At 33.2% G+C, this 27701-nt stretch overlaps 1 protein-coding gene across 2 annotated transcripts; it reads right to left on the bottom strand.

Annotated features, from left to right (window-relative positions):
* Positions 1-734: 734 nt before the first annotated feature.
* Positions 735-27701, bottom strand: LOC117101295 (1-phosphatidylinositol 4,5-bisphosphate phosphodiesterase beta-4-like). 2 transcript variants are annotated; one of them, XM_033241258.1, is made up of 22 exons: positions 27487-27701; positions 26847-26940; positions 23743-23907; positions 23353-23443; positions 22780-22845; positions 20886-20954; positions 15560-15687; positions 15309-15450; positions 14064-14148; positions 13106-13282; positions 12663-12930; positions 10583-10682; positions 10022-10126; positions 9428-9516; positions 8518-8650; positions 8059-8162; positions 7657-7772; positions 5660-5735; positions 5054-5229; positions 4250-4409; positions 3315-3401; positions 735-2675 (listed from the first exon to the last, which is right to left on the bottom strand). In XM_033241258.1, exons 1-22 carry the CDS (start codon positions 27690-27692, stop codon positions 2607-2609), a joined length of 2706 nt encoding a protein of 901 aa, XP_033097149.1. In that variant the 5' UTR covers positions 27693-27701; the 3' UTR covers positions 735-2606. The 2 variants fall into 2 exon arrangements, with proteins under 2 accessions (XP_033097149.1, XP_033097147.1); XM_033241256.1 differs by lacking the exon at positions 20886-20954 and having other exon boundaries at positions 27487-27693.

Here is a 27701-nt window from a genome sequence, read left to right as displayed (position 1 = left end):
ACATTAAAATAGATGAAGGGTAATTTTCACACAAGTATACATTAAAATAGATGCAAGGCCTATAAGTAAGTCAGTGGCAATAAAAAAGAAATCATTTATGAAGAAAAAGGTTTAAAAATCTTATATTGATTTGTTTGAGAAACATAACAGTATTAATATTATGAAGTCTAGCGCCACTTAAAAATAATTAGAAATCTTAATTGGAAATAAGATATAAAAAACATATTTTGTATTGCTACTGTTACATTATTTATAATTCTATGATGAAGTGATACAACTAAGGGGGGGGGGGAAGAGGGAGGAGATCTTACTGCATGGGGGGACAGGGAGAACCTAGACAGTATCTACACAGGAACAACATACTGAACACACTAAGAGCATTGACTATTAGTAAATGATTAGGGCTAACACATTGCTTTTTCTAGTCACTGCAAAACATTTGATTACATTCATATTTATGGCAAACATTGTCATACACTTGTCATTTAAATCCTCTATTATTATCTGACAGTTATTAAAAATTATCTAAATTGTTAAATTCCAAGACACCTTCTAAAAATCTGTGTATAATTCTAAATTTATCTGTTAAAATTTAGCAATTATATATAATTCTAAAACAAAAAAGTATTTGCAAATATTCACCAAAAAACCCCAAATCTTTGCTACATGCAAACTGACATGATAAAATGAAAAATAACAATCTCCTCATTTAAACTTTAGTTATGACTCATTAATATTAATTATCTCATTTACATATTACCAAATTCAGCACCTAAGACCATATATCTATTTCAAGGTTTCAAATGATTCTATTCACTTCACAAAATTATTTTAACATTAGCAAACTTCTTGTGATACTATGTACATCCAGTTTGTGTAAATATAATGCCTAATTTTTTTTTTGAGGCCTACTTCAATACTACCACGCTCTTAGTCCATGTAAATAAACAATGACAAACATGCTCCAAGCAGTTGCTGTGCTAGTGGGGTTAAAGGTTATTTTGTCCCATTGGACAATCACTGACCCATGTCGTCGGACACCATTTAAGGTCCAAAATATTTAAAATATTAATTAAATTATAGAATATCTTCTTGATCCTCATTAGGAACCTTACTACGGGATACTGACAAAAGAGTAGTAGTCCTTTATAGTAGCCCGCTCTGAGCTGTCGGAAATTTTTTACCTCTCTTGGTAAATTTCAAGAGACACCACTATCTTCAAAAGGACTTTAAAAATATGAACTAAAGTTTAAAGACAGTCTCTATAGGCAGCACCAAAAAAATGACAGGAAGAATTTTATTTCCCACGATGAATAATATTTCTTTTTAGGCTAATGTTGTTGTTAGAATTTGGTCATTGTAAAATATTATTCATGATGGTAGAAAACATAAAACCAAAATGTTTAAAAATGTTAAAACAAGTCAATGGTTCTATTGATAAAATCAGAAGTTAATCTATATTTAACTTCTGAAAGAAACTAATTTGTAATTAAAATATTTATTAGTGAGATGAAACCTGAAGTGCCCTACTACCAATTTCATCGTTCTATCTCATTGATATTCAAAACTAAATAAAATTTCAGCTTTACAATGCTTTAAATAAGTTTTTGCATTAAATTTTAGAAAAAATGCAAAGGTTTTCGATAAGAAATATGAATTTAATACAACCTACTATACATTACTAAAGGTGATTTAAAACAATTGGAATGATAGAAATATTAATGAATGAATTAATTAATTACAGTAATTACTAATTGAAAGGCATCTATTGCACACAAACACAGTCTAAATTGATATCAAAGGTTATAACAGTGTAAAAATAGCCAACATACATTCCTTAGGGTAAGATATTTCTTATCAATTAACTTAATCTTTAATAATTAATAATCGTTATAAAAACAGTAAATAACACACAATAATTTCACCTAAAGAATCCTTTAAAGACTAATTAAAATCAAATAATTTTGGCTTGATGGGTTATACATTTTGGTGGATATCTTTATACATTCTAAAAAAACGTTGGGTAAATTATGTGACAAAATTCATATTATTAATAAGACTAAAAACGTGCTGATTATTATTAATCGAAATCACTTTTTTAAGTAATTTGAATACTGATACCAGCTTTCCATATATTTGGATTTTTCCTGATGTTTGACTAATTGCCACAAATGTTACATCTTAATCGTTTATGGTAAAAAAAAAAAAGAAACAAAAATGAATTAATTAAAATGACTATTTAATCGAGGATTACTAATTAATCCAAGTACTTCATAGAAACCAATGTTTGAATAACATATTTTTTATTTTAAAACATTTCAGAATCTCACCTAAATTGTTGTATATTTGAAACGAATACAAGAAAACTGAGGTAATACAGATTTGTAGTAAGATATTCTAACATTATTTTGTCTTAATCGAACACTTGACTACCCAATTTCAATAATCATATCTAATTAACAATTTCATAATCTTGTATTCTTGTTATGAAGTATGTTACTAACATATTGCACTAATGGTTCCATACATATATATACGTATATATGTACATTATATAATATAATATGTATATAAGTGTGGTGTCAATTATATATCTCTTGTCCTCCTTACACCATTGATTCTGGTTTGTTTGCTAGTTTTGTTTCCTCCACTAGTATACGTTCCTTTTGAATCATCTGTTGACAGAGAACACATCATTTGTGAAAAAACACCCCAAAAACCAAGTATATGATTAAAATGTAAAAATGGTCTTTGGAAATAAGTCCTCGAAAGTTATGAATTTATCCTAAATTTGTTCCTGTGAATGTTTAATAGGTTTTTATTGTATACTGAAGCACCTGACACAGTGGGTAAGCTTTGGCATTGTGGGTTCGAATCTGATGTTGGTTATTATTTTATGTGGGTCCCTAGGAAAGGCACGTTATATGCATTGCTCCCTCCATGCTGGAGTTTAATTAGTCTGTGCAGATAATTGCAAAACAATGAAATATTTTCCCCTAGTCAGAGGGTGGAGAAAGTTTCACAGTGTTAATGGTTACTTATGAATTAAATTAATGAAATACATTGAGACTGAGAGCATTGGCCAGTGGCCTGAGCCCAGGACAATAATAATGCACAAGGTTGTGTATTTGGGAAATCTTTGCTCTTAGACCACACTGAGGCCTATGCTGGCCTCTAGACCAGCACTAAGTACTGTGTACTATAATGTTCACACTTGAAAATAAAAACAGAGATACCTAATAGCATATCTTGTCAAAAATATTTAAATTCCCTGATACTAATCAGCGCCTAATTTGTAACTACATGTTACTCACTTCTTCTGTTTCTTTCACCAGTTTTTCCACTTGGTTTTGATGCTCTTTCTTCATTTCTTTTATTTGTCTGTCATGATTGGATTTCATCTGAAAAAATGTGCAACACGTAATCATTACACAGTTTCACCAATGAGATACATGCAACATTTGATCAATGGGATACATGCAGCATTTGACCAATGGGATACATGCAACATTCGACCAATGGGATACATGAAACACTTGACCAATGGGATACATGCAACATTTGACCAATGAGATTCATGCAACATTTGATCAATGGGATACATGCAACATTTGACCAATGGGATACATGCAATATTTGACCAATGGGATACATGCAACATTTGATCAATGGGAAACATGCAACATTTGATCAATGAGATACATGCAACATTTGATCAATGGGATACATGCAACATTTGACCAATGAGATACATGCAACATTTGATGAATGGGATACATGCAATATTTGACTAATGAGATCCATGTAACATTTGACCAATAAGATACATGCAGTATTTGACCAATGAGATACATGTAACATTTGACCAATGAGATACATGTAACATTCAACCAATGAGATACATGCAGTATTTGACCAATGAGATACATGCAGTATTTGACCAATGCGATACATGCAATATTTGACCAATGAGATACATGCAACATTTGAACAATGAGATATATGCAGTATTTGACTAATGAGATACATGCAGTATTTGACCAATGAGATACATGCAATATTTGATCAATGACATAAATGCAATATTCAACCAATGAGATAAATGCAATATTCGACCAATGAGATACATGCAATATTTGACCAACAGGATAAATGCAGCATTTGTCCAATGACTTTAGAATCATTACCAGTTCCATGCATGCATTACATGGGTCACTATTAGACCAAACAATGACAATTCCCTGCTTACCCTTTCTCTTTCTGAAGAGAATTTCTTAGCATAGGTTGCTTGTTGTTCCCTGATTCTTCGTTCTCTTTCAGCTTTATTCTTTATCCTCTTATCCATTGCATGCTGTTTCCTTGCATCCATTGACTCCTTTACTTGTTGGGCTTTCACATCATTCATTGCCCTACAAGAGCAACAAGCAATTTATTTAATTTGGTTAAGTGTACCATTACATAAACCAATCATCAATTCAATAAACTTGTTTGGCTCCATAAGTAAAAGATGACAAGATAAAAGGAAAAGAATGAAAGGAGTAAACAGGTAAGAAGAAAATGAAAAGAAAGGAAAAGAAACAAAAGAAAGGTAAGTAGTAAAAATAAAATGAGAAAAGGGAAAGGAATGCAGAAAAAATGAAATGACAGAAATTGAAGAATAAAGAGAAAATTGCTAAAAGGTGAAAAAAAAACTCAGGCTAACTGGACGACCACATATTTTCAGTGGGTAAATTTACTATATAATCCCAAAGAAATACAAGTATACATATTTGTCATTCTCAAATATATCAACTGACAAGTTCTGTAAGTGGCCCAGGCTACATTTTTGTTAATCTTAAATATAATTCTGACATGACTTGAACTTAGTGACCTTAATGATTATCTACCCTGATCTGATCCAAGTTACACATGTTACATTTTCTTCCACCCTGACATGATTTTACTCTGACTTAACCCCAGTTAGTGATAGATATTGCATTTTTTCAAGCCTAACACGACCTCTGACTTGAACCCAGTTAATGATACATATTACAATTTCACCAATTCTAATCACCTTTCATGCTGCTGTCTGATGTCCTTATCCTGTTGTTGCTGGGCAACTGATAACAGTTGTTTCAAGATGTCGCAGTTTTGATGAATGTGTGTTTCTCTGCATGTGCTTTCCTCAACGGTTTGTCTTGAAGTTAGCGAGTTCCATTCCTTAGTCTGGTCTGCTACAACCTCTTGAACCTGGTCATGGGGAAAAAAATCAGGCAAAACATTGGAAAAGGGAGTAACATACAATAAATCATCTTATTATGGGAAGAATAAATAATCACAGCTGTAAATTAATAATCTTTAATTTCATGGCAAACAATCAAATTGATTTGCATAATTTTAAACTAATAAATGTTATAGTTGGTCTTTAAAATACTGAGATTTGTCATTTTTTATATCATTCTGCACATAACTATGTTTAATTTTCATTCATTTTTGTTCCATTCATTTGTTCTACTGCAAGCCCCAACAATGTTTCACTTGTTCAAGGTGGACGGATTGTTCCATTTGTAAGAAAAGTAGACCAAAATAATAATCTGCCTTGTTGAATGGAACAATCCACTCATGAAAATATTCTTCCCATTACGCTCGTAAACATTCATTTTTTGTACACTGTACTTACTTTTGCTTTGTGGTTGTTGACTAGAGACTGCACCTTGTTTTCAGTTTCAATTTTCAGATCGGCACATTTATGTTCTCTAAAAGATCAACATTTTAAACCATATATTATATTTATATAAACATAAATTTTGTCCTTTTTTCTGAGCATTTACAAACAATTTCAATTTGTTAATCAACAAATTTATGTCATTAAAGCTTTTAAATTCTAGTTTTACTTCAAATTTAAACACTTTTTTACACCTTTTTAATCTGTAACAACATTGCTTGTATTTTAAACTATACTTTACGATATTAACAACATTCGACATTGATGACAACATCCAAAATGACATTAAAAACTCAACATGCTCTAGCACACGACCGCTCTAAATGGAGGAAGCCACGAAGCCGAGACATGTAATAAATGTGTCCAACCCTCCTTGATCGGGAACCACAGACATTAAACTGGGCAGTAAGTAAGTAAGTATTCTAATAGCTTTTATATGTTTAGGTTAGGAGTGATCCTTTTTAAGTATAATGTAAATGCTCGAATAAGCGCCGTGGCGCTTATACAATTTTTGGAGGCTTCAGTGCGGTGCTTATTCAAGAGCAGCGCTTATAAAAAAAAAATTGGTACCTATCTCACATATTCTTGTAGTTCGGTAGGCCTATCATAGTTCCTACATCATCGTAAATAAACGTTTGTAAAAAAATGCTTGTCTTCATTGTGTTATTTATTTATTTTAACACCGTATACAATGTATTTAAAACACTGTTTCTCAAAGTGTTTCATTACACACAGGGTAATATATACTATTGATTAAGCTCCGCGGGGCTTATTCAAGCATTTACGGTAACTCCATATTCTATTGTATTACAATTGTGATTTTATATTTTATTGTATTACAATTGTGATTTTATATTTTATTGTATTACAATTGTGATTTTTACTGCTGTTTTTGGATTGTATTATTGTATTGTGAATGCACCGCGTAGTGTGTGTGCCACTGATACGTATGTGTAGATTTCAAATAAAGTTATTACATTAAAATGATCTTGCTTAATATTTAACAATTTCACTTGTAGTCTAAAACTTTGTGTTATAGTCATTTAGTGTGTCATTTCAACCCACATGACTTTGGGAATACTTTTCAATCCTTTGGGAATCAGTAGACAGACTTTTATGTATCCATGAATGATTCCACAAAGCCTAAACTCAGTTGAACCTGTCTCCTCCATGGTTGAACTGTAATATAATCCTGTAATCAGGAAAGTTTTTTTAACGAGATTATCATCACAGATGACATTAATGTTAAACCCTAGATGGAAATGTAATTCACATCCGTCTCATGTGACCAATGTTTGTCTTAATTACATTAAATAAAGGCCACCAATATAAATGTTGACTCCTGGAAACTAATGAGATAATGAGATCCAGGAGTCATCTACCTTTGGATACGAGTGGAGTGATCATCAACTGATCTGTTTTATTTGCACTTCTGTTTTCATAAAGTGAAAGACTTATTTTACAAAAAAAAAATTAACTGCAAAGACCAACTAGTTAAACCCTAATGTTTTAAATTGTTGGGATTTATATTAGGTAATATTTATTTGCAGGTCCCACTTCACCCCTGATCCCATGCCTTAATAAGTTAAAGCACTTTTTTACTGACTTTTAAATTCCTTCGTTTTCATACAATTGGGCGCCTAAGGATAATAACAAAGAGTATAGAACTGCATTAAGTCGTTGGAACGTAATCCTATTTCAAAAAGTACTATCACGAACTAGAGGGCATCCTTCAAAAGGCGAGTTTCAAACTCTATTCCAATTCTAATAGGGCACCCTCTATCTTCTGGTAGTAATTTTTTTAAACATTTTATTGTGTGAATACAAAATCATGGTTGTCAGACCTTCTGCAATTCTATACTCTTTGATTATAACAACAACACCTACTAGTATACATGAGTCTACTGATGACAGATAAAGGCTATGTTTATAGTTTCTGATTACAAACTTACCCTTTCTTTTTAATAGCCTTTTCAAGGTTCTTTTCCTGGGCTTGTTTTTCCTTGTCGTGAGCGGCCACCATTTTATCTACTGTAAGTTGATGCGATTTCAGCATGGATTCTTGTTCCTAAATAAAAAATTTAAAAAAAAAAGATTTATTTCCTAAAATTCACATTTATTTATTTCTCTGACATACAAATGAAATGAATAGATATATCTCTGCTAATACAACTCATCCATTGCAGCATTATATTTGTGAATATTAAGAAATGGGTGCTTAAGCAATAATTAAGGTGAGGTTTTAAGAGCACTGTTGGAAAGTAGTGACTTGAAGAAGCCATTAAAGCCTTCAGGACCACCTGTTCACTTAGAAAATGACAAAGCTGTGCTGCAGCTTAGTAAATACATCTTACCTTTGTATGTTTCTTTTGTAAGCTCCCTAACTCTTTTTGTTGTTTTTTAATTACTTTCAAATATGCTTTATCCTTCTTCAATGACTCAATATCAATTGGAGGTACTAGATAAAGAAATATCAAAAATATATTGGATGAATATATTAACAGAGCTTGAATAAATAATAATATAATGAGATTCAAAAACAGTAGAACCCCCCATACGGGACACCTCTATTAAGGAGACACCCCTATTTTCAGCCACGAAACAAGTGAAAGTATATCTTTTAGCACTACGGCCAACTCCTATTCAAGGTACACCCTTAATAAGGGGACATTTTTTTGGTCCTGAAAGGTGTCCCCTTAATAGGAATTCTACTGTATTACATATAGCAATCAAGTTATGTACAAATGTCATTATATAACAGGCTAATTAATATGTTATACAATTAAAAAATATGGCTGCCATCAGGTAATTACCGCGTATCTTTTCCTTGATGTTACCAGGTACTGATGTTTGTGCACGCAACGGTTTACCAGATATATTCTTAGGTCCAGAGGGCGTGGTTGGTGATTTACCCGTCTTTTTTGATGGAACCTCAGATATATCATTCTAAAGGAAAAATTAAATATATACTGTAAGCATAGAATGAAATTATCAATTTTAATATTATGAATGACAGATAATGACTAATTTATGTAAAATAAAATATAAAAAATATAATATAAAAATCATGAGAATTAATATGCCAACTAGACTGTCTAGTCAATGGCTGATTGATCTATTTTCTAATCTAATTTATTATTAATATGTGAAGCAGTGATGTTAATGAAGCAGTGATGTTAATGAAGCAGTGATGTTAACACTCTGATCGCCAGGGGTTTGAAAAAATAGTATCAGCCACCACCAGACATTTTAGCAAATTTTAACACTTTTCTGAAGCTCGTTGAGGTGTGGTGACCAGATTGACATTTAGTGAATACTACAAGAACTACAAACATTTTAGCTTTACAATGGTCCCAAACACTTTATTCTATCACAATCTGTGACCCGTAACAGTAAAATGAAAATGACTCAATTTTGGAGATATACGCAATTTTCCACAACGAAGCTGAGATAATCACGATTTCGTGAAAGTAAAGCAATAGGACCTACGCTAATATAAACAAACAAATGGTGGAATACCTGTGGTCCAGACCGAATATAGTGTTCAAATTGTTAGTACATGTAGGTAATTACCCCATCTATTGGATTCCGTAAAAAACCTGAAACAGGAGATCTCCGTGTTTGGTGGCCAAGCGTTGTGTTACCAAATACAGAGATCTCCATGTTTGGCGGGCAAAGTGTTAATGAAGCAAGGACATTAATGAAGCACTAATGTTAACAAACCTCTTCAATTCCCATAGATTTCATTTGTTGTGCTCTCTTTTCCTCTAAGGATATAAATTGCATAGGGTCCGAGAGGGCATCTACCAGAGCTGAGAAAACAACAAAAGAAACAATTATTAATCATAACAATCGTCATCATCATCAATAATGCTTTTTGTCTTCTGATATTGCACTTCTCACTATCTCTTTTTCACATGGTTGTGTATGCTGCGATTATAGTACATGGACCCAACATTTATATATAATTAATATAAATTACTTTGACTAGATTTCATCCCTTTGCTGTTATCTCGTCATTCTATGTAACATTCTGGAAGAATCAAATTTATGACTAAAATATAACAATCACAAACAGTTATTCATTACTCAATGCACTACCTTACCTTTATTTTAAACATAATTACCTCAAGATTTACACAAAACCTCAATCTCTTTTCTTATTTCTTTTCAATGAAGATAAATTCATGAATACAGACTATTATTAATAATTTATATCATATATTCATGCTCTAGTTCACCCATGGATCAACATGAAATATATAAAAATATATTAAAAGGTTATAACAAAAAGAAAACGATGGTAAAATATCTTACCTCCAAGCCCATCTGGTACGTATGTTTTCAGTTCAATTTGACAGAATATAGTTGGCAGAGCCAGTGGGAAATTGCCTTCTGTCCGCAGAGAGATGTGACGGTAGCCTAGCAATTACAAAATATTATCAAATTGTAATTATGGTGATAATTAAACTATAATTTTTAATTAATATATGGTGCAGGTTATGATGGCCTCACTGCAATTCAAACAGCAGTCCATCATGACTAGGGGTCGCACAACTTTGATGAAGTACACCAGCTTAAACCAGACTTGGGCTTGGGGAGGCAAGCCTGTAACCTTGTGGAAGCGAGAGGCACAAAGTAGGCACTAATTAATGACCCTGAAGAAGAAGCTTTGATAGGCCTAGCAATTGATTACTATTGCTTGTAAATCTCACGTAGTTAATATTTTGAAGGCTCTTGTGCATTAAAAAAAAAAAATTGAATTGAATAATATCAACCAAGTAGACAAATATAATAGACATTGAATGATTCAATTACGGTATATATAATAGGAAGGTTTATAACTCTATTATTTAAAACCATAAAAAAAAAACTAACCAGCTTGTAGCCCATCAAGGGGCAGTATCCGTTGACCGATCAGCTTTCCGTTTTCTTCATACACTCCAAACCTCAGAACAGCTAAATCTGGCAACACAACCTATAGGATATATACAATAAAGTGAATTTTTGAAATTAGTGAAATTTCCACTTTTTAATAGAAATATAAACAGAAATAATATTCGATCATTCATTCTCTTTCATAAATAATTAAGGGTTCATTCACAATTAACAACATTTTCACAAGTGTATATTACAGTATGCTAGGGGGGAGGGGACAGACAAATTTGCATACTTTTACATATGCATGAAAATGTTGATTCAAAATGACATATCCCTGTCTCTTATACACATCTAGATGTGTATAAGAGACAGCCTTGATATTTTCCATTGTTCACTCAATTGTTAATAGATGCAATAATTCTGGGAGCAATTCTTCATGCCCACCATCTCTCATGCATGAATCAAGTAGTCCTCCAGGCATCAATTAATCATTCAAAATGCCCATAATTCCTTATCAAAAAGTAATGGTAACTAGCATATTACTATTCAAATTACCCATAATTCTTGATAGAATGCTTTGCCAGTATTTTAAGTATTAAATAACCCGCAAATGTACAGAAATTACACTGTTATGCTGTAAAATGCATTTAATAGTTCAAATTACTGACAATTCCATAGCAATATTCCATGCTTCTATTTTGCACAGAAATTATATAGAGAGTATATTTCATTTTTTTTTCTCATGCTTCTTTTACGAAATCGTAATAGAATTTAGTATTAATCATTCAATTGTTAAATTTCTACAGCGCCATTCCAACAGCAGGGATCCCAAGTCTCCTGCGAATCACGGGAATCTCAGGAAATCGGAACTGTCCCCCGCACCGTAACCAAACAATCTCCCACAAATGCATCTTTGAATGACTTTCCCTTATTAATTTCTTCATTGAAGTCAGCTGGCCACGGGTATCCCCACAAACAGTAAGTTAAGAACCAGATAAACCAAGGGCGGATTGCTAAATAACGGTCTTAACTGGTAGTCTTAAATCCTCGAATAAAGCCGGTTTTATCACTTAGACGGTCTTACTACAGTCACTCCGCTACGACCATTGCTATACAATGGTCTTCGCTTAGACTGCGATGAGTATTGAAACGGTAGTTGCTAAATACAACCACTTCAGCAGAGGGGGCGTGGCTTCTTATAGTGACGTCATGCATAATTTCAGCTGTAGTACGTCATCATTCTTATCTATCTCCTCTACAAAGTGTGAACTGTGCCCCCCCCCCCCCCCCCCCCCCCCCTCGACTGAAGTGGTTATATTTAGCAACTACCTATTGAAACAAGCACTCTCTGGTAACATAAAATTGGGAGCGGTGTTTCACATAGGTCACCACGCCATGCTTGCTCGATCCAATGCACATGTATCAAAATGAACGTAAATAAACGATCAAGACCAGATTTTACAGACACTGGGAAGTTTGAGGAATATACATCGTTTGATCCTTGGTCTTTGACAATCTCGGCCTAGGTCTAGTACTTGTAACGCCATGATGAAAATGATTTAAGACCATTTTAAGCCTCCTTCAAGTAGGTTTTAAAAAATAAAGACAGGTAACTGTTAGACCGCAGTATAGCAATGGTCTATAATCATGGACCAGTATTGACGTCACGATTATAGCCGGTTAAGTGTTAAGACCATCTAGAGACCGCCTACAGCCATCCGCCCCTGTGTGACTTCTTCCTACTTGGGACCCCCGCATCAGTGTTTGCACATGGCACAAGTTAATTTTTGGTATTAAATGCAATCAGCGTCATAAATATTATGAAGTTATAGTTATATCAAGGTAGGCTCAGACAAATTACCATAACAACCACACTACCAGCTGAAGCTCCACTGCAAAGCTAACCATCCCTGCGAGAGGACTAGATAAGTGCAACATGAGGGGTGTAGATAGGAAAGAAGGGGAGGGGTTCTAGTAGAATACATAATGAATAAGGCTTATATACATATATGAGGTGACAACACATACATTACGAATAGAAAGACAAACAATAAATTTACTTCTTGCAAATACTAACCTTTCTAAAGATGAATGGCTCTTCGTTGTAGACGGGGTTCAATCCGTTGCTTGGTATGACTCGCGTCCGATGCTCACGGCGAATGGTGTCAGTCGGCAAACCGTACATATCCACCTCAACGTACGTTCCAATTCTTTTGTCAGATAAAAACTGGCCTGATATTACCCTAACATTACACGTGGCTGCGATCACACCGTCGACCGGTGACTCCGAGAAGGGGTCAAAGTTTTTGTCTGGACGGCGCATGAAGTCTGGTTTCAATAAAAAGCTGAAAATATTCATAAAATTAACAAAAATGTACCTGCAATACATATTCATTAGCAATACTTAAAAATCAAAATGTTTATATTACACACATACACATTTTTACCTCTACACTCTCATTTAGTCTGTGACCGGTATTATACTGCTAAGGAATGCAATAAATCTACGGTTGAACATACCCACAAGATCCGTTATATTCAAACTTTCCCATGTTCAGCTGCATGCCAATATCTGGGGTCTGAAAGTTGAGGGCAACCATTTGACAACCAGCATTCCAAAAGATTTGGGGCAAGTAGTTACTAGAGTCCACTCGTCCTCCTCTTGGGTATATCCTGCTCATTTGGCGTTTGTTGTAGCTTGGCTGGAGTTAAGGAACCATGAACTCTCAAATCTTGTTACTATCTTCAAACTCTCTAACTTCTCTGTATTATAAACTTATAATGCAAGGAGGCAAAAGCACTTAAGCCCCAAACTGCAACACCCTAAGTCACCTGACAGTAATGGTTCATCAAAACAAAAAATATTTTTAAAAGTCAATTTATTTTTTTTCCCTGATTTTTAATTATAAATGTTCTAAAACATCTCATGAAAGCTAAAAATGACCCCATTTCCAAAGATTCCAGACAGCTCTCTTTGGAACCATATGTATAACCAAGAACAAACACTGCACCTGATGTTATAGTAAAATTACTGAATAAAGCAAGCAGTATGGCGCCGTTGAAATGGTTTGGTTTCCCAACCTTAAGGTCTGGGTTTCAATCCTTCGCTGTACACTTCGCTTGTCTCCTTGAGCAAGGCACTTTATCTACATTGTTTCAGTCTACCCAGCTGTATCGGTGGGTACAAGCAAATTGCTGGGAGTAACCTGCAGTGGACTAGCATCCCACAGAGGGGGAGTATTACACCCTCATCCGCTTTACGCTACAGAAACTGGGGAACTGGGGATAAGCTCCAGCGCGAGGCCAGTAACATAGAGGATTAACATTTTTTACCGAATGAACCATGAATTCTCTAAGTTTCTTAGACTGTACTAATTTTATATTATTATTCAATATTATTATGCTCTATTGAAATTATTTTGAATATTGAACCACAAATTAATTAAAATTGAACCACATTTTTCCATGCAAAGGATACTTAACAAATTCAATACAGTTATTTTTGATGTAACCAAGGCCAACAGCTTCATTGAAAGATGACATATTGTGATGGATGCTACGTTCTATGGAGAGAAAAAATATACAGTGCTAGAAATTATTATTTAAAATAAACAATCTTAACAACAAAATTACCATCATAATTATCTTATTTTACTAGAGCATCTGCCTGCTTTTGGGATAACAAGTTATATTGCACATTTATTTTGAATTATTTTAATGGCATCATTCCAACAGTCATTGCTCATGGTGCTGCTCAAAAAGATTATTAAAAAAGGTTATTTTGATTTAAGTTTCTAGTTGGGTTAAATATATAGTGTACAGACAATGTATGCTGCTGGAGGAATTTAATTTTTCTAAAATTCTAATAAACTCCACTCTTATATACCATATATATTGTTGCAAAGGTTCTACAAAAAGACATTCATCCTTAGGAAAACTTGGTGAACGTGTGTGGTCATGTATTTCTTGAGTTGGCTCATTTAATAACATGTTCTGATTGGCAAGTTGTTCAGTTTGATTGACAGGTCTTTTTGTCATGGCTTAAGATACAACAAATTTTTTCTTCAGGCCTGCTCATCATGATCATGATCACGATCATCAACAGCAGCTAGCTGAGTCGGCTAATCTGGTGGTAGCCGCTGTGTGTGCGCTGAACCGTGGAGATCTCCAGGTCCTCGGTTCAGGTCATTGCTGTCTCTCCTTGTGTTTCAGCTAGAGGGCTGAAATACAAGTTACAATAGCGCACTGTCTTTCGGATCAGACGTTTAAGCCGTTGGTCCCGTGTGCATTATGGCCCATGTGTACGTTAAAGAACGCAGTACACTCTTCGGAAAAGAGCAGGTGATTGTCTCCCGGTGTACTGCCCAATCACCACCAGAAGGACCCCACTGGAAATAAGTCTTCTTCTAGAATCTCGAGGCTATCCTTGGTGTTTACACCGAATAAATCCAATCAACTATTGACATTTTTTTAACAGTATCACTACGTTCAAAGCTAAAGTTGCTCATTCAGATATGCCTTCTATGCATTTTGATAGGAACTACCAAAGTTCTGTCAATTTGTTACCTTTCATATTCATTGTATGTTTTGCATTTTACTATAAGGTCTATTTTTATAAATTGTATGTTTAAGACATCCTGTAATGGGCGATACCACTGTTGGATGTAATTGAAACAAAATAAAATAAAATAAAAATAAATATGAAAATGGTGCTCTCACTGACCCTGCGCTACCTCAAAGCCTGGAAACTTCACCGGTTGTGCGTAGTTGACCATACGTGATAGATAAGCATTGATGTTTGCTGTCGTTGATGTGTAAGTGTACACAGATACCAAATACTCCATGTCTTCTTGGTTTATCTCTCCCTGTAACAAATTACCATGGCAACAACATGATAAAGAGGGTAAATTGAAGTCCATAATAGGAAATGGTAACAAAAACATGTAATGCAGATACCTGAGGTTGTTAACAAACCTTTTTGTTAGAAATCTTCAGGTCAATGTCTTCAGACTCCTTAAATTCTCCGTTACTAGGTGGCACAGTGCTGCTAGGCGACTCGGAGGCAACACTTTCCCCGTTTTCGATGATGCTACCAATATCAGCTGAAAACACAACACATTTTTAAATTATGGTCATTATTAGAATGACATGCATTAAATATCCAAATGGAGATGTAAATAACTTTTTGAGGTTATATATTTTCTAATTACAAATGCTTCAGTTTTCTCCCAAATATTTAGAATATTAACAAGATTTTTAATACAGATATGTGTTTTCTTTGATTAACTATTAAAATAATTTGATTAAAATTAGAACTGCAAACAATTAATAAACTTAGTGTTAATAAACATGCTATGTGATTTACAAAATGATATTAGAAAATTGATCAATGTGTAGCCAACTGCATTCCACACATTTAATACACAAATCATTGATCAATAATCATAATCAATATATAATCAATATCAATCAATGAATCAATAAATTTGTATAGATAATCTACTGCATTTGACCATCTCAAAAATTACCATGCAGCAATTTTGTTACAGTTTTGGTGCATTTCATTTAAATTCAAGCATATCATTAGCAAAAACATTGCACAGATTCCAGCAGGGTACAATACACAAACATTGTAAAATCCAACCTCACCAATCCAAGCCACATCAAACCACCAATGAAAAAGTTGCTTAAAATACTTTTACAAATTAGTGCAAAATACTAAGCAAAATTAGATGATGTGTGTTCACACATAGCGTGTTTCTTGCACGTCCACAAGTTGTATGTTCATTATGTTCATTATGCATCCACAAATGTCCACAAGTTGTGTATTATCTACATGTTCACAATTTGCATGTTTAAAACACATATACAAATTGCATGTTCACTACACACATCTACAAGTTGTGTGAGTGTTCAACTAAATCACTCAAACACGCATCCAAATTATTCCCTTTGCACACGTTCATTCACATGCATTCGTAAGTTTTGTAATATCACTAAATTGCACGCTTGTTCACATTAATTATTATATGTTCATTCGTATCCACAAGTTGCGTGTTCATTCAATTATACCGTATGCTGCATGCCCGCTCACTTTGCTTTCACCAGTTGTGGGGTCATGATATATTCACTTCATAACCTCAAGTTATTAAATATGGTACTCTAAATGTGTTTTTCAAATTTCAAATACAGCCTAAAAACTAAAGTGCATCAGAATACAGAATCAAACTGTCTAACATATTGCTGTAAAATAAATGAAGCACAGACATTATGGATCAGTTACACTGGAAATCATGATGGTGCGCAAACTGAACTTAATGGCCCTTATTGGTTGCTCTCAGCCCAAATGTACAGGGAAATGTTTAAAAAAATAATAATATAATAAACAAAAAAATTAATAATAATAATAATAATAACTATAATAATAATTAATAGCCAAATGAAGGCTAATAAAGGAAATTTGTAAATCAATCTATAGTCAACTGCCCACTGACATAGGTAAGGTCAACGACCCAAGTGTAATAAGCATGTAATCAAATAAATGTGAAAAGAGAATGAGGATGATAATGTACGTTTTGATGTTTTGCAAATCCCTGGGCAGTAATGGTTCTCTACATGGACTCGTCCACGTAAAGATGATGAAGATATACAGCGTCCTGGGACAGAATATTTTTTAATTTTTGTGTTCTAGGGAGGAAAACGTCAACCATAATCAGTTTATCAGGTTAATGATTTACAGGAGGTACAGTAGGAGGAGGGGGGAAGGGAAGGGAAGGAGGGAGGAGAGTGGACGTTCACATACACATGTGTGTGTGCACACAGGAAAATCTAATAACCAACTTCTGACATCTCTCTCATCATCATACTACTTAATAATACTATTAAATACACTTATATTATAAAGATGCCAGTGGCTAATGTTACACCAGTTTAAACAAATTTGTAATTCAGATTGGATGCTATTGTCTTAATCTAGTCCATACATCAGGGTTGTAGGTGCAGAAAACTAAGGGTGGGTGGTTGATAATATCGGTAAAATATAAATAATAAGAGCGGATTTTAAGGAAGGGCAAGGGGGTTAATAAAAGGTAGGTAGAGGGCCATAAAATTAACCCTGCCCACCATAACTACATCCCTGATACATACATTAACATCCAATCAGAATTGGGAATTCCTTTAAGACTGGTGTAACAATAGTCACTGCCTATAAAAATAGAAAGAAGAAACAATAGGACCAAGGTCCTTCCAATAAAGAACAAAATATGAAAATGCAAAAATATACATATAATTTCTAATTGAATAAATTGTCATAAATAAGAAGTAATAAGAATGCTAAAATTAAATAATTTAAGTTAAATATGTTTTAGTGTTCCTACATAAAAATTGTACTTAAATGTTTTCTACAAATGGAATGAGGTAAGGTAAGATAAGGAAAGATACAATATATGAGGCATGTAAACTGTACCAACTTTTCAACGAAATAAATGTAAACTAAAAAAAAGTATGAAAACAATGTATAAAAAATATAAATCAAGCTATGATTTTCATGCAATGGCCAAATATGATATTTAACTGGTAAATTAATTAATCATATTGTTAAATCTATATAGTGCTTTCCATGTCATTAGCGTCTCATAGTGCTTCACACTATTAAACTGATCATTTTAAATGACCGTACACTGACACCAAAATCACAACCATACTGTAGTGCTACTTGTTCTTGCAACAATACAACATATTATTTCCCACCCTTTTCTTGAAATTCCCTCCATTCCTTGTTGTACTTACAAATCTTCCATCAATTGACCTCATTGCTGCGAAGCAGCCAATTCATATTCTTGACAGTAATTTGATCTCTAAAAGGTCATTGTTTGTCAAAAAACAAGGGCCTAAGACGACTGAAAAGCGGAGTTTTCTTCTTTCGTTCTGCCGGGTAAAATCAATTACTTTAGGCACGTTTGTAGACTAACCAACACGTACCAACGTCCGCATGTCACGCTAGCCTTATCCTACTCTAGGCCTAGACTAGCTAGGATGGTATAGGCCTAGCCTTGAAGGGACGAAGGTCCCAATGAAAAACAACGTCGCTCCTTAATAGCTAACATTGTCTATTTAACATCACAATAATTCATTATTAGACCTATAGTTGTTTTTTGAATTGTACTCCATAAATCTCAGCCGATACCTCGCACAATTCGAGTAACGTCTCGTATCTATTGTCGAGACGGACGTCATGGCTCGCTGGCTCACACTTGCGATGTCTCGCACTTGGGATCAAATAACACGCTGGCTCGCACTTTGGCAACACTTTGGCAGTCAACTCGCCCCTAGAAAACCCGCCCTTGGAAACTTGCCCCATAAAAAAATGTACACTTCCTAGACCATGCAGTCTTCAAAATAAAAATTGTAACCTTTGGTAACCAACTACATTTTCCACATACATAGAAATTTTTGAAACTTTATTAAAAAAAAAAAGTATAATTCATCACTATAGACACTTTTGACAAAAATGAAAAATTACGACTTTGTTACCCAATGAGAAGTGTTCTAATATAAACAATGGGTCGAGTCACATATTATTTGTTATATTTTTATTATTCATTATTTTCACTTGACTCGTATAAATAATTTTGTTCGAAGAACATTTATATGCAGTTATACTTCGCAGCACTTCACTTGCAATTTGCAATTTCTAGTCTAACCTCTTTCATCTATACCCAGCATATAAAATTGACTTCATCTCAATTGGCACAGTTACATTAAAATATTCTCTTTATCATTTGACACGCGGTTGTAGCTTTACTCATCCCTCAAGAAGGCCTCAAATTGTCCTTTCACCGTTCTTCCACTAGAACATATCATTGACCCAGAATATCATGTTGTCCTTTTATTGAAGCCTGGTTTTCCTAAAATTGCTACACACTTTCCTTGTCACTATCACGTCAGTGCAGCAATTGCAGACAAACCACCGTCGACAGTGTAGCAATTTTTTGGAATCCAGGCTTAACATTTACCTCAACCTGCTAGTAAAGCAGATAATCCAATTAACTCCCAAATATATTTTTTCCTGGGTATCAACAATAGATACAATTGGCAACCTCTATTCTGTACAGTGATGGCACTTGGATTTGTCAGAGGAAGGGCAGATCTCCTTTTCAAGACTGCAAGTGGACAGGGCCAGGGGCTGTGCAGAACCCTTTGGAGAGGGTGCAAAGCCCTTGAAACTTTTTATGATTTAGGGATCTTAAACGCTATTGAATAGAGTTTAGAGCTTTCTAACATATGTAATTAGAAATACATAGGAATTTTATACCTCCCTGATGTTGAAAGGGAAAAAAACTCTCTCCCTCAAGGACCTTACTAACCACATAGCTACAAGCAGGTACAAATCACCCGACTCTTTCAATTGCCAATTGTGTCTATTTTAACTGCATGATACCACACTATAACCAATATGCTAAGTTCAGTAAACCCTGTTTAATCCCTCCCATCTCAACCGCAGTTCATAAAATCCTCATAATACAAAAGAAAAAAACTAACGTAATGAAAATGACGACATCAATACAATGATACACAAATGAAATGATGATTCTAGCTGACACACTGCTGCATGATAAATGTGATGAAAATGATGACTATGCGAACTAATAATAATGATCAAATGACAGTAAATAAGCAAATGCTAATTGTTAGCACTTAAGTACATGGTGTTAAAATGATAAATACATTCAAATTCAAAATGAAAAATTATAGCAAATCTACTGCATTGAGTTGCACTTGACATCGTTTGATAAATATCATCAAAAGAATTCAAGTTACACGTATAGATGCAACACATGGAGTCGACAAAATGGCTCTGCAATCCAATTGGCTTATCATCACCATGGCAACTACCAGTTCTGATATTCAGCTTGTCGCAAAATTAACTCAATTCTGTGAACCCGTGGTAATGATGCAAACAATACTTATCTTCTTGAAAAATCAGTACAAATATTGTTTTTCTAGTGTTTTATATTCCATGTTTGGTTTAGTCTTTATTCCCAATATAAGTTTCCATACCATATTTCACACCAGTTTAGCTTATTAAAAAAAAATAATATTTTAATTATTTATAAACATGGAGGAAGAAGCTTATATAAACAGACTGACCAAGACCAATGTGCATTTATATGAAAAAAAATGAATAATGAATGGATTTTAGCAGCCAGCGACCATGTTATGTCAAATTAAATCTACAGTGTCTGCTCATGCGTACTAGTATCATGCAAGTATGAGTGTGATAAGGCTAGGAAAGTAGTACCATTTGTCTTCTTCGCCTCACGCTGTGACGACTGAACAATTGGAGGCTGCTCATCTTCAGAGGAACTATCTATGGAAGTTGGGGGTACGGGATGTGATATCAATGAATAGATAACATTCAACCTTCACTATTAGGTGTATACACATACAGTACACTTTAATTGTGATGGGGAAAATAAGTGTAGGGGGTGGTAATATGGGGGCACATACTGTAGAAGTATTTACCCCATCAGAAATATATTAAATATACCATTCCCACTAAATATGTATGAAACTAGAATGTGATCCAAGTAATCTTAAGTGATTAATAATAATATTAGTTCTGACAATGCAGTACACAGTCTACAGGCATGCAATATACAATTATCAGTTTATATCTGAAATTATTAATTTATAATCTTGAGACATGGATGACATAACTAAAATAAACTGTCCTTGATTGTAAAGGTTAAAGGTTAACTTTGATTACAGATTTTTCTAACTACTCATTCTGTTAATGGTGTGTATGTGAAATGCTGCATATACAGAGTGATGCTGACTCAACTCCAAGGTGTGTGTGTGTGGAGGGGGTTGGTGTCCCAGATGTTCTACATTATTCTACTTTTTCTAGTACAGTAAAAAAAAAATTATATTTTTTATCAGCTGGCATCGTATGAAATCCAGTCTTCTTACATCACTGAGTCTGCTGGAAAGTACTGTCAGTGCTACCTTATAAAAGTGCATTTGGTGCTTATATTAATCATAAAAATAATTGCTTCTATTATATATGCTCTTTAAATACACAAATCTGACAAAGAATCAATGTTTTGAAGTGGGCGCAATCACGTGCTGGAACAATCGGGCGGTTCTATTTTTGTCAAAGGGGTGTTCTTAAAGGACTAGTGGCAATTAGCTGATTTATGCAGGCAGGTATTCACGAAATAGACACCATAGTAAAAAATACATTAGACTAGATTCTTAACCCAGAGACTGATGGAGAAAATTTGGGATAAAAAAAATATCTTTAAAACAATGATTAATGTATACAATGAAATATAGACTATAAATTTCTTAAACCAGAGAAAATCTGGGAAAAAAAAATAAATCTTTAAAAAATATCTTTAAAACAATGATTATTGTATGTTAATGCCTATTGTAAGAATGCTAGTGTATGACCAATGTGGATTGGTTTGTAAACTAAACTGTAAAGTATCTTTATATTATACTTTGTATACATATGTGTTCTTTCCCCTATAATAAAACCATTCCTCCTACCTACTCCCTGTTTTAAATAACACAGGAATAAATATTCTTTGTATTGGTAAATTAAAGCCAATCTTGAAATAAAGTAAAGAATTATGCTATATTTAAAATCCTAGTCTTTTACTTGAGTGTTATTTAGCTAAAAAGTATTAAAAATATGATTTATTAATCATTTAAATCTTTCTACAAGAATGTGTTATATTTGTTATCCAGTGATTGATTTTACATTTGCACATATTTTCAATACATGAAGAAAGCAATCATATTCAAAACTAAGAATGCAATTAATGTTCAGTAGATAATGTGCTATGATTAATGTTCTATTTGACTTATGAACATCACAAACAACATTCCCCAACTGAAAGACAAGTATCTTAATTTATTATCGAAGGTAAAAATTAAAGGCTATCCTAGTTCATGACTATGAATTCATATCACTTTGTCGTATAACAAAAATATATCAAGTAATTATCTCAATCGAGGAACTTCAATTACAATAATGAAGATATTTCACAAAAAAAGTCCTTGTATTCATATATTCTGTATTAAAAGATCTATCACTTGAGCGTTTCAATGTTATTACAATAGTATCTATCATCAAAAATTAGAGTGTGAACATGTGATGGCAGACTGCATTATGGGATTGCTGTTACCTGATTCACCGACGCAGTCCTCATCCGCCTCTTCTATTTTCCCCTTTGACATCCTTTCTAGTTGATCTGAAACGAAAACAATAATGTATTGTTTTTATATATAACATTTCTAAAGGCCTGTTTATACTTCAACGATAACGATAAAAAAGCTAAAAAGCGATTGTTCATATAGAAAACAAAAGAAATAAGAGAGGTTTGTACACTAGGACGATTCGATAACAATTTATCATGTATACAATAACAAAATATTTTAAAAAATCAAATCAGATGATGTCATAATCATGGAAAAACGATAAAATCGTTGCTACTACTACGATTTTAATGTTTTTCCATGATTATGACGTCATCTGATTTGATTTGTTAAAATATGTTATCACATAACCGTTCTAGTAAACAGGCCTTTAGACTGACAACGAACGAGCATTACTCCGAATAAAAAGATGACCCAGTAAAGGTTGAAACGTAGAATTGTGGCCTCCCTCTCTTTATCCGCCCGAGTAACGTTTGTCGTATGATATTTAAACATAATCAACGCATCCAAACTATATCTTGTAATTGATGTGTTTTCCCTACCTTTTTCTACATCTGCACTCAACTTTTTGTTTTTTATCAGGATTTTCTTCTTCAACTTGCTTAATGGAGGGAGTGGACGATTCGGTTCAAGCTAAAAAAAAAAATATAAATTACATGATGCAATGCTTTGAAATAATATTATAAAAGAAAATGAAGAAATGGTGTTAGTCTTGGTGGTGGTTGTGATGATGATGATGGTTCTTGGTGGTGGTTGTGTTGATGATGGTGGTGGTTTGATGATAATGGTGATTCTTGGTGGTGGTTGTGATGATGGTGGTTCTTGGTTGTGGTGATGATGGTGGTTCTTGGTGGTGGTGGTAGTGGTTGTGATGACGATGATGCTGCTTATAACATCATTAACATTATTAATAAGAGGAATTAAAATCTTACTGGATAATCAGCCAATGGCTCCTTGAGAAGATAATCCCCAAGAATCTCTTCACAATAGTAAGCTAGCTTGTACTGCTGTTTTTTACCACAATGATTCTCAAACGACAGAATCACGGGATACTCGGAGGTGATAAATGCGGTGTCTCTTATAGCGTAGATTACATCCTTAATAAACAAAGAAATCAAAATATTTCATACAAATTTTCATTTTTATCCTTTACATTTATATATTCCTTAGGATTTAATCTATGCTCTTATAGCATACATACAGGTACATCGTTTTCAAACAAAGAAATCAAAATATTTCATAAAAATTTTCATTTTTATCTTTTACATTTTTATATTCCATATTTTTTAACTTTACATATGACAAAAAACACCCCTGGGTGAATCAAGTGTATCCATGTAAAAATAAATAAAATTATTATTACATTACAACTTGTAGATAATCTAAAACTTTATGTAGTTTTAAATATATTATTTTTTATTTCTTAAAATGTTGTCTGCTCAAAATGTTCTGACATAGCTCTGGTCATATGACTAAATACCAGCAGTTAACAGACATTTTGTAGCAATTTCAAAAACTGGTATTAGATTTAATTGTTCTAGACTTCCTTCTCAATCACCAGCCAGTCATTCAGCAAGTGTTTCAAGGTATTTTTGTGAGATCTCTCTGAAATGTTCGTTTGCAAATGACCTTAAACGCACATGAACTTTCATTTCAAAGATGATATATTGGATAAGTAATAAATTTGAAGTATGGAAAATAATAGAAATTTAAAATTAAAATGTGAATAACTGTCAGAAAAGAAGAAAATGTGTAGGCACGAGGGAAATAAGTTTTGTCTTGTGGTGAAAGAAGATATGTATATTATGGTAATGTTATATCATATTGCATATGTCACTATTCCTTAATATCATTGTTTCTATAAGCTCTGATCAATCAACACCTACCTTCAAGGATCTATACAAATGTTTTAAATCTTAACTTAAAATGATGGATTTAAATGATGATTGTGGTATGAGGTTATAACTTAAATAAACTAGAATTAACAGAGTTCATAAGAATTATCAAAATTACCACATAGAAATATAATAATGATTTATCTAATATGATAGTTAATATTTTAGTCTCGTGGTTACAGAAACCAGAATGTCATGTCATAATTTAAGTCAAAGTAATTAATATGGATTTATACATGTCAATTTGAAGTCACTGGAAAAGATAAACGCAGAAATGTTTGTTGGATGCAAAGATAAGATTTATTTATATAGAAGACTGTAAGTTTCAAATTTTATATTCTTCAATGTACTAATAGGCTACAGACAATGAGGTGAATTCACACTGATATTGATAATAATGAAATTAGTACATTTGGTACAAAGTAACATGATTATAATTGGTAGAAATTTTTATAGCACAATTTGGAGTATCAATGGCAAACCGAACAAAGACAGAAGCAGTTGAAGTCAAAGAAAAACAACTCTAGTATGGAAAAATATTTACAGAAAAAGCATTTCAAAAAGTTTAATTTTTTTATCCAATTTCTCACTTAAAATGGGAATCAATTTTATTTAAGTTTTTTCATAATCTTTTTTTTTTATTCCAATTTATATTATGTATCAAATATAGTGTCAAATTTGAACCGCAAGGAGACAAATGATAATTATTGTGCTGCAAGAACCTTCTAGAATGACAGAAAGATATTGGATTAATTGTACAATGAACATAGCATGACAGAAGTATTCAGTATTTTGTGTAATGATTGACCGAATGATTCCTATTTTCTCTAATATCATGTATTTTTGTGAGTGTAATTTTATTGCCAACATTACACAATACAAATTATTGGATGAAAAGCAAAAAAAATTGAGGTGTGACCAGGCATTTCAATTAGTAAATAAAATGTATAAAATTATTATAGCATCTTCCAATAATATTATAGTGTCTTTTATAGATGCTGCACCAAGGTTATGAAAGTCTTCCTACTATAACACACAATTTAATGTACTACTATTGACCTGTCTCTTATACACATCTAGATGTGTATAAGAGACAGAAGCCAAGGAGGTTAACTGATGTTGATGGACGCTCTTCTATATTTGTTTCGGAATCCATGATTCTTCATCAGTGACAAGGGCGCAACTCAATACTGCAATTCGGGTGCTGAATAAGTGGACCGCACTTAAATTATCTTATATTTTTCTTTTAAACGTATTTCTTTAACTTTCCAACTACACCTTCTGTGCTTGTTTGCCTACCATATGGAGGCACTGTAAAAATATACAAAAATTAATTGTTATGAGGCATTGGTTCCTCTGTAGCTATATAGTGGTATTTTGATTGAACTGTCTCTTCTACATTGTAATAAAAATGTCTTTATATTGTGAATGACATTAATATGTCATATCGTTAATATAGAAGGTCGTTAATGATACTGAAATGCACAATATGGAGTTTGTGTGTTGATAAATATCAGTGCAATTTTCTGCCTTTTGATTTCTAAGTAAAAATGCATTTCAGACAATTAACACAATATTGCATAATAATGAGGAATGCCATAGAAAACATTATTATCTACAAGATATATTAATTACAGATTTCTTTTAAATTTATGTATTTAATTAATAATACAAGGTTGTTAATTATACTGAAATGCATAGTATATTGGGTTTGTGTGTTGATAAGTATCAGTGCAATTTTCTGCTTCTTGATTCTAAATACAAATGGATGCCAAAAAATTAACACAATACTGCATTTAATAATGAGCAATGCCATAGAAAATATAATTATCTACCAGATATATTAATTATGGATTTCTTTTAAATTTATGAATTTAATGAATAATCAACAACTAAATGGAATATTTACTTTAAATTAAAAATATATTTTGATTACCAAAAACTTGAAAATCAACATAATTACTTAAAGCCAATGTTATTTTCCTACTAAAAAATATAGTTAAAAATTAAATGATAAAATTAATTCATAATTAATAATTAAATATAATACGTTATAATTAATTTAAAACTAATTAATTTAGGATTATTTAATTCAAAATTAAGAATTACTAATTAAATAGTAATCAAAAAAGAATATATACTTTGAATAGGATGTCTGTACACATGGCCTTTCCATGAGTGATAATTGGTTCCTCCTCGTCAGTCTTGCCATCCCAGCAATCCAACTCGATACACCTGTAACCATATCAAATATTAATTTTGTTAAATACATAAAACACACAGGACAAAATGTTACTCAGGAAATATTTAGCATGCATTGCTGGTGGCATGGGGGGGGGGGGTGCACAAGAGACTCCTTCTCAGTCGGCAAAGAAATTATGCTCAAGTAGTTAAAAATCACCTCATATCATATCATTTTTCCCCTCAGTTAATCGTTGAACCATCATACATCACCTACAGCCCCCATCAGACCACCCCACCCCCAAAAATTTCAAGATCCCTATATACCACCACTGACGGTCCCATGTTACATAACATAAATATGTGTAGGCGCATCCACATATCATTAGCTTGTCTGTAAGCCTATTTTGGATTATTGTGTCTGTATGCTCACAGGGCGGAGCTTATCATTCGACGGGCTGTAAACTTTTAGCAATATTTGGATCAATCATGTAGACTCGTGCAGTGACTGCAAATGACTCAGGAATTTAGCATGGGGATAAAGATGATAAAAAAAAAAAAAACGAAAGTGATTATGGTGGAAAAGGTACAAGACATCACCTGCAACCAGCCAATAGGACTTGGCGATACATCTCCACGGCTGATTTGCCTCCAAATTGTCGACCAATCAGGTAAGTGTTATGACTTGAGTTGATAAAGTAATGGCTCAGCGGTTGCTCCATATCTTGGTAAACTTCCAGACGGTCAAGGAATACAGGAGCATTCTCGTCTGACATCAGGTATCGGCACAAACCATCCACGCTCATTCGTTCTAA

The sequence above is a fragment of the Anneissia japonica genome, unplaced genomic scaffold (assembly GCF_011630105.1).
Source record: "Anneissia japonica isolate Jap-2015-1 unplaced genomic scaffold, ASM1163010v1 scaffold3709_len703521_cov189, whole genome shotgun sequence".
Classification (NCBI taxonomy): Eukaryota; Metazoa; Echinodermata; class Crinoidea; order Comatulida; family Comatulidae; genus Anneissia; species Anneissia japonica.
This window is presented reverse-complemented; position numbering and strand designations above follow the sequence as displayed.